This window comes from Anomaloglossus baeobatrachus, chromosome 1 (genome assembly GCF_048569485.1).
Source record: "Anomaloglossus baeobatrachus isolate aAnoBae1 chromosome 1, aAnoBae1.hap1, whole genome shotgun sequence".
Lineage (NCBI taxonomy): Eukaryota > Metazoa > Chordata > Amphibia > Anura > Aromobatidae > Anomaloglossus > Anomaloglossus baeobatrachus.
Window position 1 is genome coordinate 815002929 of NC_134353.1, and position 16761 is coordinate 815019689.

At 52.7% G+C, this 16761-nt stretch overlaps 1 protein-coding gene across 1 annotated transcript in view; it reads left to right on the plus strand.

Moving 5' to 3' along the window:
• CHD1 (chromodomain helicase DNA binding protein 1) overlaps nt 1-16761 on the plus strand; it is a 295481-nt gene that overhangs the window by 209845 nt on the left and 68875 nt on the right. The window contains exons 24-25 of the mRNA XM_075325063.1: nt 456-619; nt 868-909. Of these exons, the coding sequence (XP_075181178.1) occupies nt 456-619; nt 868-909 (206 nt within the window). The remainder of the gene's footprint in view (nt 1-455; nt 620-867; nt 910-16761) is intronic.

Genomic DNA, 16761 nt, shown 5'->3' on the forward strand with positions numbered 1-16761 from the left:
ACCTATGGCAAAAAAAATTAGCTGTGCACACACTGCGCTTTTTTTCTTAAGAAAATTCTTTCAGTAGATTTTCTTAAGAAAAAGAATGAGCATGTCACTTCTTTTCTGCAGCTAACTGCGTTTTTTGCCATAGATAATTGGCACAATAACGCAGGGAGCAACCAGCGGTAAAAACGCACCGAAAACGCGGCAAAAACGCAGGTGCGTTTTTGATGCGTTTTTTAACGCAGGTGCACTAATCCTTCACTCTTAAGAAATTTCTTAAGAAAAATCATTTTTCTAGTGTGAACATAGCCTAATACTTTGTGTGGCCTCCGGAGGCAGAAGCTATACACCCAATTGTCTGGGTCTCCCAATAGGAGCTAGAAGAAAAGGAATTTACGGTAAGTAAACAAAATTCCCTTCTTTTGTGGGTTAGGATATTCTGTTTTTCAAGAAATATGTCTGATTTTTAGGCAAGCTTTAATGGAAGCGAAGGCAGACGAAGTCGGAATAGAAGATATTCAGCTTCTGATGACAGTGATTCGGGCTCTGATAGAAAACGACCCAAGAAACGCGGTCGACCAAGGACCATACCAAGGGAAATCATAAAAGGTTTTAGTGATGCTGAAATACGGAGGTAAGATGTAGTCATCAGCATATGTAGTAAAGCTGAGCGTACACACGATTTTATTAAGCTTTAATGGTTGACTGATGGTATAATGTGTTTGAGACGATACAAATGCATCTAGAATTGTTCTTATTCCTGTTTTCTTTCCTCTTCTGTGAAGCTAACAAATTATAAATTAGGTCTTCTCAGCATTACAGTAATGCAGCACTCAGATCTTACAAGTGTTTTCTAATATCTGTTTATTTTATTTTCTTTAGGTTTATTAAAAGTTACAAAAAGTTTGGTGGACCTCTGGAAAGGTAATTGTTTCCTGCCATTGATTGAGCTTGTGGGGCCTTTTCTGGGTATTGATACTAAACTGGCTGTACATTGGCAGTAAAACTGGCTTATACAACAGAGGCCAGAGCGGTGTTGAGTTATCATTTGTGCTTTAACTTTTTATTGTAATTCAGAAATTTTATTTCTTGATGTGCTATTAATGTTTACCAACTGATACCATTTATTTAATAATACTTTAACCCCTTCACAACCAGCCGATTTTGCGCTTTCCGTTTTTTTTTTTTATCGCCACCCTTCAGAACTGTAAAAATTTTTTTTTTATTTTTTTTGTTTTTTTTGTTTTTCCATCATTCTTGCCATGTTAGGACTTGTTTTTTTGCGGGACAAGTTGTACTTTTTAAATGAAACCATGAGTTTTACCATATAGTGCTCTGGAAAACGGCAAAAAAATGCCAAATGCGGAAAAATTGCAAAAAAAAAAAAAAGTGCGATTGCACTATAGTTATTGAGATGTGTTATTCACTGTGTTCACCATATGGTAAAACTGATATATTTTTGTGATGCCTCAGTTCGGTGCGAGTTCATGGACACCAATAATGTATAGGTTTACTTTTATCTAAGGGGTTAAAAAAAAAGGTTTGCAAAAAAAAGTAGCGCACGTTTTGCGCCATTTTCCACGACCCGTAGCGTTCTCATTTGTGGGATCTTTGGCGTAGTGAGGGCTTATTTCTCTGACGCCTCATTGGGGGACACAGGACCATGGCTGCTTATCCATAGGAGGACACTTAAGTAGATGCATAGATGTTAGCTCCTCCCGTGCAGTATACACCCCCTGGCCCAGCCAGGCTACTTCAGTTTTAGCTTAGTGTCTATAGGAGGCACATCTCTGCAGACTACTGCAGCAAGAATTTTTTGTTTTTAGAGGGCGACGGTTTCCTTCGGGGACCGATTTCCCAAAATCATCAACAGGCGGGAACGCTGAGTGTCGCCTCCCGTACCCCCTCCTGCGACGCTGGATGCTGGGCTGTTAATCACTGGACGACGGTTCTCACAGGCACCGATTTTCCAGAGCAGATGAAAACTTCCTCAGTTCCTCTGGCAGGCTCTCAGTTGATACACGCTCTGTGACCGGGCACAGCAGGCGTCAGAATCTCCACACTGGCTCCCTGACAGGAATTGGAGCAAAGTTCACACTGACTGGATTGGGCTGATTGCAGACTCCTGCATAGCATTCCACCTGTGGTGGGGGGAGGGGGAGAGCCCCCAGGACTCTTTCTTTTACTTTTTCTGTCCACCATTGCTGTGCAGGGCTGGAGGAGGGAAGGGGAGTCCCTTCCCACCATTCTTTTTGTTATATTTTCTCATGCCACTTGTCAGAGCTAAGCTCCGCCCCCTCCGACACTTTATAAGCCACGCCCCCTCACGAAAGCGCACGTAACCCATGCTCACACATGAGCTCTGCAGAGCATTACTCCCTCTTGTTGTGATCAGAGCCTGTGGGCGTCTCTCAGAGCTAGCATCCTCCTTCCCACAGGAACTGGGACGCAGGAGGGGGGGGGGTGGAGGGGTCATCAGTGTTCTGGTTGAGTTATATCCTCACTTGCACATTAGCTCTGCAGAGCATTGCTCCCTCATTACAATCTAGAGTTTGTGGCTCATCAACCAGAGGCTGCAGTCACATGTTTTATACCCTGCACAACTACAGCAACAACTATAAGACCTTTTTAATGTATCCTGCCATGCTGAGCTACTAGAGGATGATAGCACCTCTTCCTTCTGTGAGTCTGGTGCCCCTGTAGCTCCCCCACCACCACCGCAGCAACCGCTGCCAGCCCAGAGCCTACGGCTCCCAGTCCCCGGAGTGGGCACAGTTCCCATAACCTGGTGCTGGCTATGCAACATCGTCCTCACACCCCTCGGGGGCCATGGACAGAACGCAGCCTGATGACACCTCTATAGAGGGTCCTTCTGATAAGAATCAGCCCTCAGCTTCACCGGTTGCAGATCAGAAAAAGGGCATGACCCCCATGGTTCTCCCTCTGGGGTACACAGATGGGGTTCTCCCACATGTTCCGCAGTCTGAGGAGCCGGAGGAAGGGGAATGATGTTTGTACAGTGCCCGAAAGCCGGCCTTCATCCCGTATTTACCACCATACGTGGAAAACTTTCCTTTCCCAGTGCAGGGAATCTAATGTCCAACCTATGCCTCTGGCGATCCCCAGAATTCTTGATTTTTTTTTTGCAGTCAGGTTGCAAAAGGGGTTGGCCCTCACCTCCCTTAAGGGGCAGGTTTCATCTCTCTCAATATTTTATCAATACCGCCTAGCTTGCAATCCTCAAGGGCGTTATCCATCTAGATCCCCCGTATAAACGGTCGCTGGACCCATGGGACCTCAATCACGTTTTGGACGGTATCCAGGGTCCCCCTTTTGAACCTTTAAAGGAATCTTCTCTTGCTCTTCTCTCCTGGAAGGTAACATTCTTAGTGGCGATTACGTCCATCAGACAAGTTTCGGAACTGGCAGCACTCTCTTGCCGCGAACCCTTTCTGATCTTTCATCAGAACAAGGTGGTTCTACGCCCCCTTCCGGATTTTCTTGTGATGGTTATTTCCCCGTTTCATATGAACGAGGACATTGTACTGACTTCCTTTTCTTTATCGTTCCTTTGGGAGACCCAGACCATGGGTGTTTAGCTTCTGCCTCCGGAGGACACACAAAGTACTACACTCAAAAGTGTAGCTCCTCCCTCTGAGCTTATACACCCCCTGGTAGCCAGTCCTAGCCAGTTTATTGCTTTGTGTCAGGAGGCATACATCCACACATGCATTCTCATCTGATTTGTTTGACTTTTGGAAAGAGTTTGAAGAAAAGCGGGTCCATGTCTGGACTCCCGGCATGTCCCTTCTTACCCCACTGTGTCGGCGGTGTTGTTAAGGTTGATTTACAAGGCTGCAGCCTTACATGCCGCGCTCCTTCACCATCCCTTCTGGGCTCTGGCTTGAAGTGGGAGCCAGCACGGTCTCCATGCCTGGCAGGAGTCCGGTCTCCATCCACAGCCCCTTGAGGATTCTGTTGCAACCGGAGCACTCATCCCCAGGGACATGGCCCTGCGTCTCAGCAGCTAAGTACCTGAGACGTTTATGTTGGGGCTCCCGGTTCTTTATTGTAAGGGGAGAGTATGCTGTATGTGATTGTTTTAACTTTTCCGGCGGATTCTCTAGCTTTTGCCTGAGAACCGCGCCGATGGTGCCTGCTTATCGGCCTCGCCGCTTAAATTTAGGCCCCGGCTTCGCCGGAGGCCTAGTTTCATTTTCCTGCCCTCGCATGTCACTCATGCAGAGGGACAGGTTCGGCTCCTCCCGGCGGCCGTTCTACACAGGGGTGGGACACTCCCCACTGCTGGGGCGTCCCTCCTTCCCTGCAGGTCTCTATAGCCCTCCAGTTCCCGCTCTTTTATAGGAACGCCCCCTAGTCATTTCTCAGGCAGAGTTCACTCTGCTCTGGGACATCCTGCATTCTGCATCTCTGCTGAGGTGCTGCGACTGGGGGACCGGGCTTCGGGATCTGGAGGGCACACAACACCGCGCTCAGCGGTCTGGTAAGCCACAGCCGGTCTCCGGTTGTGGACCTCTGTATATTCTCCCTGGGGTTCATTCTCTGCAAAGCCCCCACTCCAGCAGCATGTCTCACACAAGGAGCAAGGCTCCAAAGCTTTATTCTGCATGCACTGCATGTAAGCTCCTGCTGCCTGAGCCGAGCATTTATCCACACTGTGATGGTTGCTCTAACTTGGCGGTGCCACAGCCTGGAGTCTCACCCCCAGTGGTCTCTCAGGCTGCTGCTGCACCTGTGACTGAACCCCCGGCCTGGGTAGAGTCCTTTTCTAGGTCCATATCCCAGTCATTTGCTGAGTCCATGGGACTTTTGTCCAGGACTTTTGATGAATATGCATCAGCCTCCCTCACAGGGTGCCTCTAATACTCTTGACAGAGGACTCCTATCCTCTGACCTCCGTCCATCGGAGCTCACGGAGGATACATTATCTGATCCCAGACCCCGTCCTTCTAAGAGAAGGCGCAGGGTTTCCTCCCCCTCCCCATCCCACGGCTCTGTCTCAAGAGCTGACTCTCAAGATGAGGAGGATGCCCTCACTGGGAGGCTATGTATCCCATGGATTTCTCTGAGGGTGACTCAGATCTTAGTGATTTGATTGCTTCTATTAATTCTGTACTGGATCTCAATCCGCCACTGTCAGAGGAGCAAAACATCAGTTTACCTCGCCTAAGAGAGTGAAGAGTGTGTTCTTTAACCACTTCAGCTTTCAGACCGCTGTGACCAAACTCAGGGCCTGCCCTGACAAACGCTTTCCAAAGCGTGGTTCTGATGACCGGTTTCCATTTCCACCTGAGGTGGTCAAGGAGTGGTCTCACTCCCCAAAGGTAGACCCTCCGGTGTCTAGGCTATGAGCCCGGACCGTTGTGTCGGTGGCTGACGGCACCTCACTTAAGGATTCCACTGACCGTCAGATTGACCTTCTGGCCAAATCTGTGTATGAAGCTGCGGGGGCCGCGTTTTCCCCGACTTTTGCAGCAGTGTGGGCTCTCAAAGCCATCTCTGCTTCTCTAGAGGAGATGCATTCCCTCACCAAGGAATCTATGCCTGAGATGGTTACCTTAACTGCTCAGGCTTCAGCTTTTTCATCTTATGCCATGTCTGCCATGCTAGAGGCTGCTCACCGCACTGCGGTGGCTTCAGCTAATTCTCTTGTTATCCGCAGGATTTTGTGGCTTCGAGAGTGGAAGGCAGATGCTTCTTCCAAGAAGTTTCTTGCTGGGCTCCCTTTTGCTGGTTCACGGCTGTTTGGTGAACAGCTGGATGAAATCATTAAAGAAGCTACTGGCGGGAAGAGTACTTCCATGCCACAAACCAAGACCAGGAAACCCGCCCAGGGTAGGAATCAATCGAGGTTTCGTTCCTTTCGTTCCTCCAACTGGTCATCCTCTAAGCCTTCCGCCTCGTCCGCTAACTCAGCCAAGGATCAGAAATCCAACTGGCGCCCAAAAGCGCGTCCGCAGAAGACCGCAGGAGGTTCTGCCACTAAGGCAGCTTCCTCATGACTCTTGTCCCGCTCCAGCCACGTCCTTAGTCGGTGGCAGGCTCTCCCACTTTGGCGACGCTTGGTTAAAGCAAGTCTCCGATCAGTGGGTGAGAGACATCATATCTCACGGCTACAGGATAGAATTCTTTACCAGCCCTCCAAACAGATTTTTTCTCTCTACTCCCCCCTGCTCCAAGGCCGCCGCCTTCTCGCAGGCCGTGGCGTCCTTGCAGGCAAACGGAGTGATTGTCCCAGTTCCCGCTCAGGAACGGTTCAGAGGTTTTTACTCAAATCTCTTCCTAGTTCCAAAAAAGGACGGTACCTTCCGGCCCATCCTGGATCTCAAGCTTCTCAACAAGCATGTCCGGGTGCGGCATTTTCGCATGGAGTCTCTGCGATCAGTCATTGCCTCTATGACCCAAGGGGAGTTCCTGGCGTCCATCGACATCAGAGATGCCTATCTACATGTGCCAATCGCAGTGTCACATCAGCGTTGGTTACGTTTTGCGATAGGAGAGGATCATTTCCAATTCGTGGCTCTCCCCTTCGGGTTAGCCACGGCCCCTCGGGTATTCACCAAGGTCATGGCGGCAGTGATTGCGGTCCTGCACCTCCAGGGGTTAGCAGTGCTTCCTTATCTGGACGACCTTCTGGTCAAGGGTACAGCCAGCGCAGACTGTCAGCGGAGTGTTTCGCTCACTCTCGCCACCCTAGCCCAATTCGGGTGGATTGTCAATCTTCCCAAATCCACTCTGACTCCGACCCAGAGTCTCACGTACCTAGGGATGCAGTTCGAGACTTTGCCGGCACTTGTGAAGTTGCCCTTAATCAAACAGCAGTCTCTCCGGCTAGCGGTGCGCTCTCTCCTGAGGCCCCGCCGTTATTCCCTCAGGCGCCTGATGCAGGTGCTGGGTCAAATGGTGGCCTCCATGGAGGCGGTTCCCTTTGCCCAGTTCCATCTGCGTCCTCTGCAGCTGGACATTCTCCGCTGTTGGGACAAGCGGCCTTCCTCCTTACAGAGGTTAGTGGCTCTGTCGCCACGGACCAGGAGCTGTCTTCAGTGGTGGCTTCGACCCCTCTCCCTGTCCCAAGGGCGCTCCTTCCTGACTCCGTCCTGGGTGATTCTCACCACGGATGCCAGCCTATCCGGCTGGGGAGCGGTACATCTCCACCACAGAGCACAGGGCACTTGGACTCCGTCCGAGTCAGTCCTTTCAATCAATGTGCTGGAAACCAGAGCTGTGCTTCTAGCTCTCCTAGCCTTTCACCACCTGTTGGCGGGCAGGCACATTCGAGTCCAATCAGACAACGCGACAGCGGTTGCCTACATCAATCACCAAGGCGGGACACGCAGCCGCCTGGCAATGTTGGAGGTTCAACGCATTCTTCAATGGGCGGAGGACTCCAAGTCCACCATATCCGCAGTCCACATCCCTGGCGTAGAAAACTGGGAGGCAGATTATCTCAGCCGTCAATCCGTGGACGGTGGCGAGTGGTCCCTGCACCCGGCAGTGTTTCAGTCAATCTGCCGCAAGTGGGGCACTCCGGACGTGGACCTAATGGCATCCCGTCACAACAACAAGGTTCCGGTTTACGTGGCTCGCTCCCACGATCCTCAGGCGTTCGCCGCGGACGCTCTGGTTAAAGACTGGTCCCAGTTTCGTCTGTCCTACGTGCTTCCCCCTCTAGCTCTCTTGCCCAGAGTCCTGCGCAAGATCAGAATGGAGGGCCGTCGAGTCATCCTCATTGCACCGGACTGGCCCAGGCGAGCTTGGTATCCGGACCTGCTCCAACTGTCCGTGGAGATGCCGTGGCATCTTCCGGACCGTCCAGACCTGCTCTCACAAGGTCCGTTTTCTTTGTCGCTCCTAATTGGGAGACCCAGACAATTGGGTGTATAGCTACTGCCTCCGGAGGCCACACAAAGCATTACACTAAAAAGTGTAAGGCCCCTCCCCTTCTGGCTATACACCCCCCGTGGGATCACGGGCTGCTCAGTTTTCAAGCTTTGTGCGAAGGAGGCACACATCCATGCAATAGCTCCACTGTTTAGTCAGCAGTAGCTGCTGACTATGTCGGATGGAAGAAAAGTGGGCCCATATGGGGCCCCCAGCATGCTCCCTTCTCACCCCACTTGCGGTTTGTAAGGTTGAGGTACCTATTGCTGGTACGGAGGCTGGAGCCCACATGCTGTTTTCCTTCCCCATCCCCCCTCAGGGCTCTGGGTGAAGTGGGATCTTACCGGTCTCCAGGCACTGAGACCGGGCTCCATCCACAGACCCAGAGAACCTGCTGGATTTGGAGCTGGGTATCCTCAGGGACAGGGCCCTGCGACATTAAGGTACTCTGTGTCCCCGTACACATCGCGCACACACGCACCAGCATTGCTGGGAGTGTTAGTGCGCCGGGGACAACAGCGCGGAGCGCTTGTGCTATTATTCACTGCAGCTTTGCTGAGTGAATTTATGTATTGGGAACTGCCGCGCCGGCCGCTGCTGGGTGTTTTACACTGTGGCGCGGCTGGGACTTGTGGTGCGCCGGGGACTTCCGCGCCGGCCGTGCACATAGGACGGCCGCGCTTATTACTCGAGTCCCCGGCTTTGCGGCCTAGTTTTCCTTTCGTTCCCGCCCCCAGCCCTGCCAGTCAGGGAAGGGGCGGGACGCTGTACAGTAAGTCAGCGCAGGGAGCTGGAGTCTGCTTTGCATTCTCCAGCCCCCTTCACTAGACTCAGTGGGACGCCGGGTTCCCGCTCTTGTCTCGGGCACGCCCTCGGCCCGCCCCTCTTCTCTGGACGCCGGCAGCCATTCCGGCACGCAGAGCGGGAAAACGGAGACAAGCGCTGAGCTAGCAATCACAGGAGGCGCCACACACCTGCTTTTGTGCGGGCGGTAAGCGGCAGCTGCAGTGCTGACCCACTAATGCCGAAGTCTCCTGCTGTACTTTTGTAAAGTCGCTATTCAGGATGCAGGCCTAGAAACAGCAGCTAAAAAGCAGCGGTGCTAAAGCACAGACTTTCTATGCTGCTTGTCTTGCATGTGCTGAAGTGTCATGTGTCCTTTGGGCTTGTATGCTATACATGGCACTGTAATGGCTATTCTTGGCTGTCTACCCGCCTAGATGGCTAGCCAGCGGCAGCAAACAGCAAGGGTGCTAAGACACAAGCTTTCAATGCTGCTTGAATTGCATGTGCTGCAGTGTTTATTTTCATGTTTGTATGCTATACATTCACTGTATGTCGCTATTCTTCGCTAATGCTCCTGAATAACTAGACAACAGCAGCAGAAAAGCAAAGGTGCCAAGGCACAAGCTTTCTAAGCTGCTTGTACTACATATGCTGAAGTGTTTATTTGTACTTCATGCTTGTATGCTTTCACTGTAAGGTCGCTATTCTTAGCTAATGCTCCTAGATGGCTAGACAACAACAGCAAAAACGCAGGGGTGCCAAGGCACAGGCTTTCTATGCTGCTTGTACTGCACGTGATACGGTTCCAGGGCCCCCAGTATGTGCAATTGCTCAACCGGGGTCTCCGCTACAGGTAGCCAAAAGACCACCTGTGATTCCTGTCCATGGACAGGGATGGAGTTGCAGTTTCCGCTGCTATATTGTCTGTGATTATGACTAATAGCTTACAGACTTTGCAGTCCAGATATACCTTGGCCAAGGTTGATTCAATGCCCCTGGCCACCCTGACTTGGAATAAATCAGGGTTCCAGGGGGGTCCCATACATCCCAGGGTGCAGGCTCTGACACGGACGACAGTCCCAGACGGCCTAAGCGAGCTCCATGGAAACGGCCCTCGACTTCATCACTGGTCAGGGTCACCACAGGAGTACTCTCTGTATCAGGGGACAGACGTAGCTGTTCAGGACTCTGATCTTGAGACCGCTCTCAATCCGGATGCACCGGATGGTGACGCTATAGTGAATAATCTTATAGCGTCCATCAATGGAAAGTTGGGTATTTCCCTCTCAACTCCTCCAGTGGAGGAGTCAGCTTCACAGCAGGATAAATCCCTCTTTCAGTATCTCAAGTGTATATTGAGTATTTTTCTGGTCACTCTGACTCCAGAGAAGCAGTCCAGAATCTCCACGCTTATCCCGATAACAGTTTCTCCAACCGTATTTAGGATACGCGGTGTCTCTTCCCCCCTGACGTGGTCAAGCGCTAGACCCAGTGTCCAAAGGTGGATCCCCCAATCTCCAGGCTTGCGGCTAGATCTATAGTTGCAGTGGAAGATGGGACTTCACTTAAACATGCCATTGACAGACAGATAGACCTCTCGTTGCAATCTGTCTATGAAGCTATCGGCGGATCGGTTGCTCCGGCATTCGCAGCCGTAGAGGCACTCCAAGCTTTTTCAGCTAGTATTGCGCAGGGGGACGCTGTCACATGTACATCTTGGCCGCAGTAGCGTCCTTAACCTCGCAATGTCGGCATTGCGACTCAAGCTGTTAATGCTGTCCTGGACGCTACGAGCCGTACGTCAGTGGCGTCCGCCAACTCCGTGTTTTTACGCAGAGCCTAGTGGTTAAGGGATTGGAGCAGATGCTGCTTCCAAAAAAGTGCTTAACCAGGTTGCCGTTATCTGGTGACAGACTGTTTAGTGAGTGGTTGGATGTAATCATTCAACTGTACAAGGGTACGGATTCTTCCTTACCCCGGCCCACATCAAACAAAACCCAACAGGAGAATGGACAGTCGAGGTTTCGGTCCTTCCCAGGCTCGGGCAGGTCCCAGTGGTCCTCGTCCAAAAGGACGCAAAAGGCTCAGAGGGGCGCAGATTCCTGGCGGGCTCCATCACGCCCGGGGAAAGCAGCAGGAGGAACCGCTACCACGGCGTTTTCCTCATGACTTTCAGCCCTCTCACTCCGCGTCCCCGATCGGTCGCAGACTCCCCCGCTTTAGCGACACTTACCTGCCACAGGTCAAAGGCCGGTGGATGAGAGACAGTTTGTCCCAAAACTTCCTCACCGGCCGAGCCGAGGCTCTTCTGAAGGCAGAAAGAGTAGTAATCCCTGTTCCTCCTCAGGAACAAGATACGCTTTTTACTCCGATCTGGTCGTAGTGCCAACATAAAACGGCTCACCTAGCACGTGAAAACCAGGCGGTTCCGGATGGAATCCCTCCGCTCCGTCATTGCCTCAATGTCTCAAAGAGATTTCCTAGCATCAATAGACATCAGGATGCTTATCTCAACGTGCCGGTTGCTCCAGGACACCGGCGTTTGCTACCATTCGTTATTGAAGACGAGCATCTTCAGTTCGTAGCCCTACCCTTCGGTCTGGCGACAGCCCCACGGGTTTTCACCGACTTCACGGCAGCAGTGTGAGCAGTCCCGCACTCTCAGGGTCACTCTGTGATCCCTTACTTAGACCATCTACTTGTCAAGGCACTCTTTTAAGAGGCATGCCAACACAGCCTGAACATGGCGCTGGAGACTTTCCAGGGTTTCGGGTGGGTCTTCAACTTTTCAAAGTTAAACCCAATCGCTGGCATATCTTGGCAAGGAGTTTTCACACTCTCTCAGCGATAGTGAAGCGTCCGCTGGACAAACAGCGTTCACTACAGACGGGGGTGCAGTCTCTCTTTCAAGGAGACGCCTCATCCAGAGGCAGTCCCTTTCACGCAGTTTCATCTGCGTCCACTTCAATGGAACATTCTTCGCTAATGGGAGGAGTAGTCGACGTCCCTACACAGGAACGTCGCTCTTTCTCAGACGATCAAGAACTCTTTTCAGAGGAGTCCACTCTTCAGATCAATTGTCTGGAGCTCTGGGCAGTGTATATTGCTCTACAAGCCTTCCTGCAGTGGCTGGAAAGCAAACAGATCCGAATTCAGTCGGACAATCCACAGCGGTGGCATACATCAACCACCAAGGCGGACTACGCAGTCGGCGAGACTTCCAGGAAGTTCGCCGGATTCTGCTGTGGGTGGCAGACAGAGCATACACCATATCCGCAGTTACCAGGGCGTGGACGCAGCGGAATGGTCTCTGCACCCGGACGGGTGTCAAGAATCGGCACAATAGCAAGGTCCCGATTTTCATTGCGATCAAAGAGCTCTGGCGACAGGCATCTCACGGTCGGTCAACCGTGGGCACTACCAGACCGGCCAGACTTACTGTCCCAAGGGCCGTTTTTTCCAGAATTCTACGGCCCTGAACCTACTGTGTGGCCATTGAGTCCTGGATCCTAGTGTCCTCAGGATTATCCCAAGGGGTCGTTGCCACTATGAGTCAGGCTAGGAAGCCCACGTCTGCTAAGATCTACCACGGACGTGGAAGATTTTCTTATACTGGTGCTCTGTACAAGGAGTGTCCCCCAGGCCATTGGCATTGCCTACTCTTCTTTCCTTCCTGCAATTTCGGTTGGAAAAGGGCTTGTCGCTCGGCTCCCTTATAGGGCAAGGCTTGGCGCTATTGGTGTTTTTTTCAGAGGCGTCTAGCACGACTTCCTCAGGTACGCACGTTCCTGCAGGGGGTTTGTCATATCGTCCCCCCGTACAAGCGGCCGTTAGATCCATGGGATCTGAACAGGGTACTACTTGCTCTCCAGAAGCCGCCTTTCGAGCCTCTGACGAATGTTTCACCTTCTCGACTATCTCAGAAAGTGGCCTTTCTGGTAGCGATCACGTCTCTTCGGACAGTGTCTGAGCTAGCAGCACTGTCATCCAAGGCTCCCTTCCTGGTGTTCCACCAGGACAAGGTAGTGTTGCGCCTCATTCAGGAGTTTCTCCCTAAGGTAGTATCCTCGTTTCATATTAATCAGGATATCTCCTTACCTTCCTTTTGTCCTCATCCGGTTCATCGGTATGAAAAGGACTTACATTTGTTAGATCTAGTGAGACCACTCAGAATCTACATTTCCCGCACGGCGCCTTTGCGCCGCTCGGATACACTCTTTGTCCTTGTCGCTGGTAAGCGCAAAGGGTCGCAGGCTTCCAAATCCACCCTGGCTCGATAGATCAAAGAACCAATTCTTGAAGCCTACCGTTCTGCTAGGCTTCCGGTTCCATCACGGCTGAACGCCCATTCAACCAGAGCCGTGGGTACGTCCTGGGCATTACGTCACCAGGCTACGGCTCAACAGATGTGCCAGGCAGCTACCTGGTAGAGTCTGCACACTTTCACCATACATTATCAGGTGCATGCCTACGCTTCGGCGAACGCCGGCCTAGGTAGAGGAGTCCTGCAGACGGCAGTTGCCTCCTCGTAAGGGAGAGCTGTTTTGCAGCTCTAACATGAGGTATTAAGTTACCCACCCAGGGACAGCTTTTGGACGTCCCAATTGTCTGGGTCTCCCAATTAGGTGCGACAAAGAAGAAGGGAATTTTGTTACTTACCGTAAATTCCTTTTCTTCTAGCTCCAATTGGGAGACCCAGCACCCGCCCTGTTGTCCTTCGGGATTTTTGGTTTTTTTTTGCGGGTATACATGTTGTTCATGTTGAACGGTTTTCAGTTCTCCGATGTTATTCGGAGTGAATTTGTTTAAACCAGTTATTGGCTTTCCTCCTTCTTGCTTTAGCACTAAAACTGAGCAGCCCGTGATCCCACGGGGGGTGTATAGCCAGAAGGGGAGGGGCCTTACACTTTTTAGTGTAATGCTTTGTGTGGCCTCCGGAGGCAGTAGCTATACACCCAATTGTCTGGGTCTCCCTATTGGAGCTAGAAGAAAAGGAATTTACGGTAAGTAACAAAATTCCCTTCTTTCCGCCCGAATTCTGCGGTACTCAAATTGACGGCGTGGCTCTTGAGTCCTGGATTTTGACGGCTTCTGGTATTCCTCCTGAAGTCATCTCCACTATGACTCGGGCCCGTAAGTCTTCCTCCGTCAAGATCTATCACAGGACTTGGAAAATTTTCCTGTCCTGGTGTCGCTCTTCCGGCCATTCTCCTTGGCCATTCTAGTTGCCGACCTTTCTGTCTTTTTTACAGTCCGGTCTGTAGCTAGGACTGTCCCTCAACTCTTTCAAGGGACAAGTCTCAGCTCTATCAGTGCTGTTCCAGCGGCATCTCGCCCGGCTGGCTCAGGTTCGCACCTTCATGCAAGGTGCGTCTCACATCATTCCGCCTTATCGGCGGCCCTTGGATCCCTGGGACCTTAACTTGGTCCTCACGGTATTGCAGAAACCCCCTTTCGAGCCCCTTAGGGAGGTTTCTTTGTATCGTCTTTCTCAAAAGGTGGCCTTTCTAGTTGCCATAACTTCTCTCAGGAGAGTCTCTGATTTGGCTGCGCTCTCCTCGGAGTCACCTTTTTTTTGCTTTTTCACCAAGACAAGGTAGTTCTCCGTCCGACCCCGGACTTTCTTCCTAAGGTGGTCTCTCCCTTCCACCTTAACCAGGATATTTCCTTGCCTTCCTTCTGTCCGGCCCCTGTTCATCGCTTTGAGAAAGCGCTGCATACTCTAGATCTGGTGCGTGCTCTCTGGATTTGTGTGTCTCGCACCGCTGCGCTTAGGCGGTGCACCTCTCTTTTTGTGCTAACCACAGGGCGGCGCAAGGGTCTCTCTGCTTCTAAGCCGACCTTGGCCCGTTGGATTAGATCGACCATTTCGGACGCCTATCAGAGTACTCAGGTGCCTCCCCCGCCGGGGATCAAAGCACACTCGACCAGAGCTGTCGGTGCCTCTTGGGCTTTTAGGCACCAGGCTACGGCTCAACAAGTCTGTCAGGCTGCCACTTGGACTAGCCTGCATACCTTTTCGAAGCACTACCAAGTGCATGCTCATGCTTCGGCAGATGCGAGTTTGGGCAGACGCATCCTTCAGGCGGCTGTCGCCCACTTGTGAAGTTAGGCTCCGCCTACTTCTTAGTTTTTTCTGTTTATTCCCACCCAGGGACAGCTTTGGAACGTCCCATGGTCTGGGTCTCCCAAAGGAACGATAAAGAAAAAGAGAATTTCTCTATCGTTTCATTGGGGGACACAGGACCATGGGTTATGCTGCTGTCACTAGGAGGCTGACACTAAGTAAACATAAAAAAGTTAGCTCCTCCCTAGCAGCATACACCCCGAGCCGGAGGCGGGCTCAGACCAGTTTTTAGCTTAGTGTCGTAGGAGGCTGATGTGGGCCGTCTCGGCCCCCCTCAGCCATGTATGTTTTTGCGCTTTTTTATTTTATTTCGGCGCCGCTCATCGCTCTCATACCTGTCGTCTTCTTCTCTGCAGGTATTCGCTTCACTCATTCTCCGCAGCCCCGTGGGTACCGCTCCCCAGGGTCGCAGGGGCTTGAGACTTCGGGGCCCTCTCCCCCGCCCGTCCCCGTGGTACCACTCCCGGGGGTGCGCGTGTGGGCAGGTTGTTTTGTGGGCACCCCTGATTCGCCCTGAGGTATCACCCCAAAGGGCGTACAGGGGAATACAGCAGGGATGGAACCTCAGCAGCGTTTGTGATAGATGGGGCCCTGTCACGCTGCCTTCTCCTCATAGGGGGCTGTCTACCCCCATCATGATGCCCACTACCCTGCCTTCAGCACGCTCTCCCCCGGAGCCTTCCTGGACGAGCAGCGCTGTTCACAGGCAGGGCCAGGGAGCTCTGCCTGCACCGCATCCATCGCTGAGCCGGCGCCGCCGATTGCAGGTAGGATCCGACTTCCCTGCTCTTTCCCCCGGCCCCCTCCATAAATTTAGTCCCCGGTCTCGGCCTAGTCGCTCCTGCGTCCTAGCCACGCCCCCGCTGCAGCGCTATTGGCCGCCGGTCGTCTCCCTCTGTACCTCCCACTGCTCTGCCTCCTGGCAGATGGTGGGGGCTGTGAATCCTCCAGACTTTTCGCGCCGGAATCCTGCTCCTCCCCCAGCCTCCTCCAGCGTCCCCTCGCCATTTTAGCCTGCCTCTGGTCCCCTGAGGCTGCAGCGCGCCGGCGTTCTGACTTTTCTGGCCAGCTCATTCCTGGACTCCACTTCTGGACTGGTGGGCAGCACGCAGGACCTGGGTAAGCTCTGCTCCTAAGGAGTAGCCCTCACTAGGTAGCATTCTCTGAGTTTAGGGACGAGTTAACCCTCTCCTGTCTCCTTCCTAGCAGCCACCAGGGAGAGTACCTGTGTGCACCATGCCTAAGGCTAAGCCCACCCAATCCAAGCAGGCCCCCTTTGCACTATTTTTTGCATGCTCCTCCTGCAGCTCCAAATTTTCCCAGGGTCAGGACGCCCCACTATGCTCCGTCTGTTCTACAGACGCACAGCCTCCGCAGAACTCCGCGGCCGACGTTTCTGATACCGCAGACGCCACAGCGCCATATGCTGCAGGGCCCTGCGTCCCGCCCCCCCCCCGACTGGCTAGCGTCCCTGTCCCAGTCCGTAGATTCCCTCTCTGAGGCTTCTCGGACCATCGCGCAAGCTCTACGCCTGCTGCCGACGCTCGCCCAGATTCCCGCAGACCCGGCGCAATTGCCCCCGGAGCAGGTGAGCCCCGTTGCAGGGTCCTCCTCTGCTGCTCAGAAACGGACCCGCCAGGTCTCGTCCTCAGACTCTTCCCAGGTTTCACCTTCATCCCCAGGTCCAGACCGTCAGTCCTCCAGGGAGGCTTCTGACTGCTCCGAGGATGATTCCGATGCGGTACCCCTGCAGGACTCAGAGCAGGCGGCCGATATTCGGCACATGGTAAATAGCCTGATAGAAGCAGTAAACCAGACCTTGAAGGTACAGGTGGACCCAGTCTCCTCCCAGAGCACCCAGGTCTCCTGTAAGCGGGTGAAGCGGGCCCAGAACACATTCAGCGGACATCCAGAATTCGCTGAGTTACTGCGCAGCCACAGGCAACAGCCGGACAGGGTAT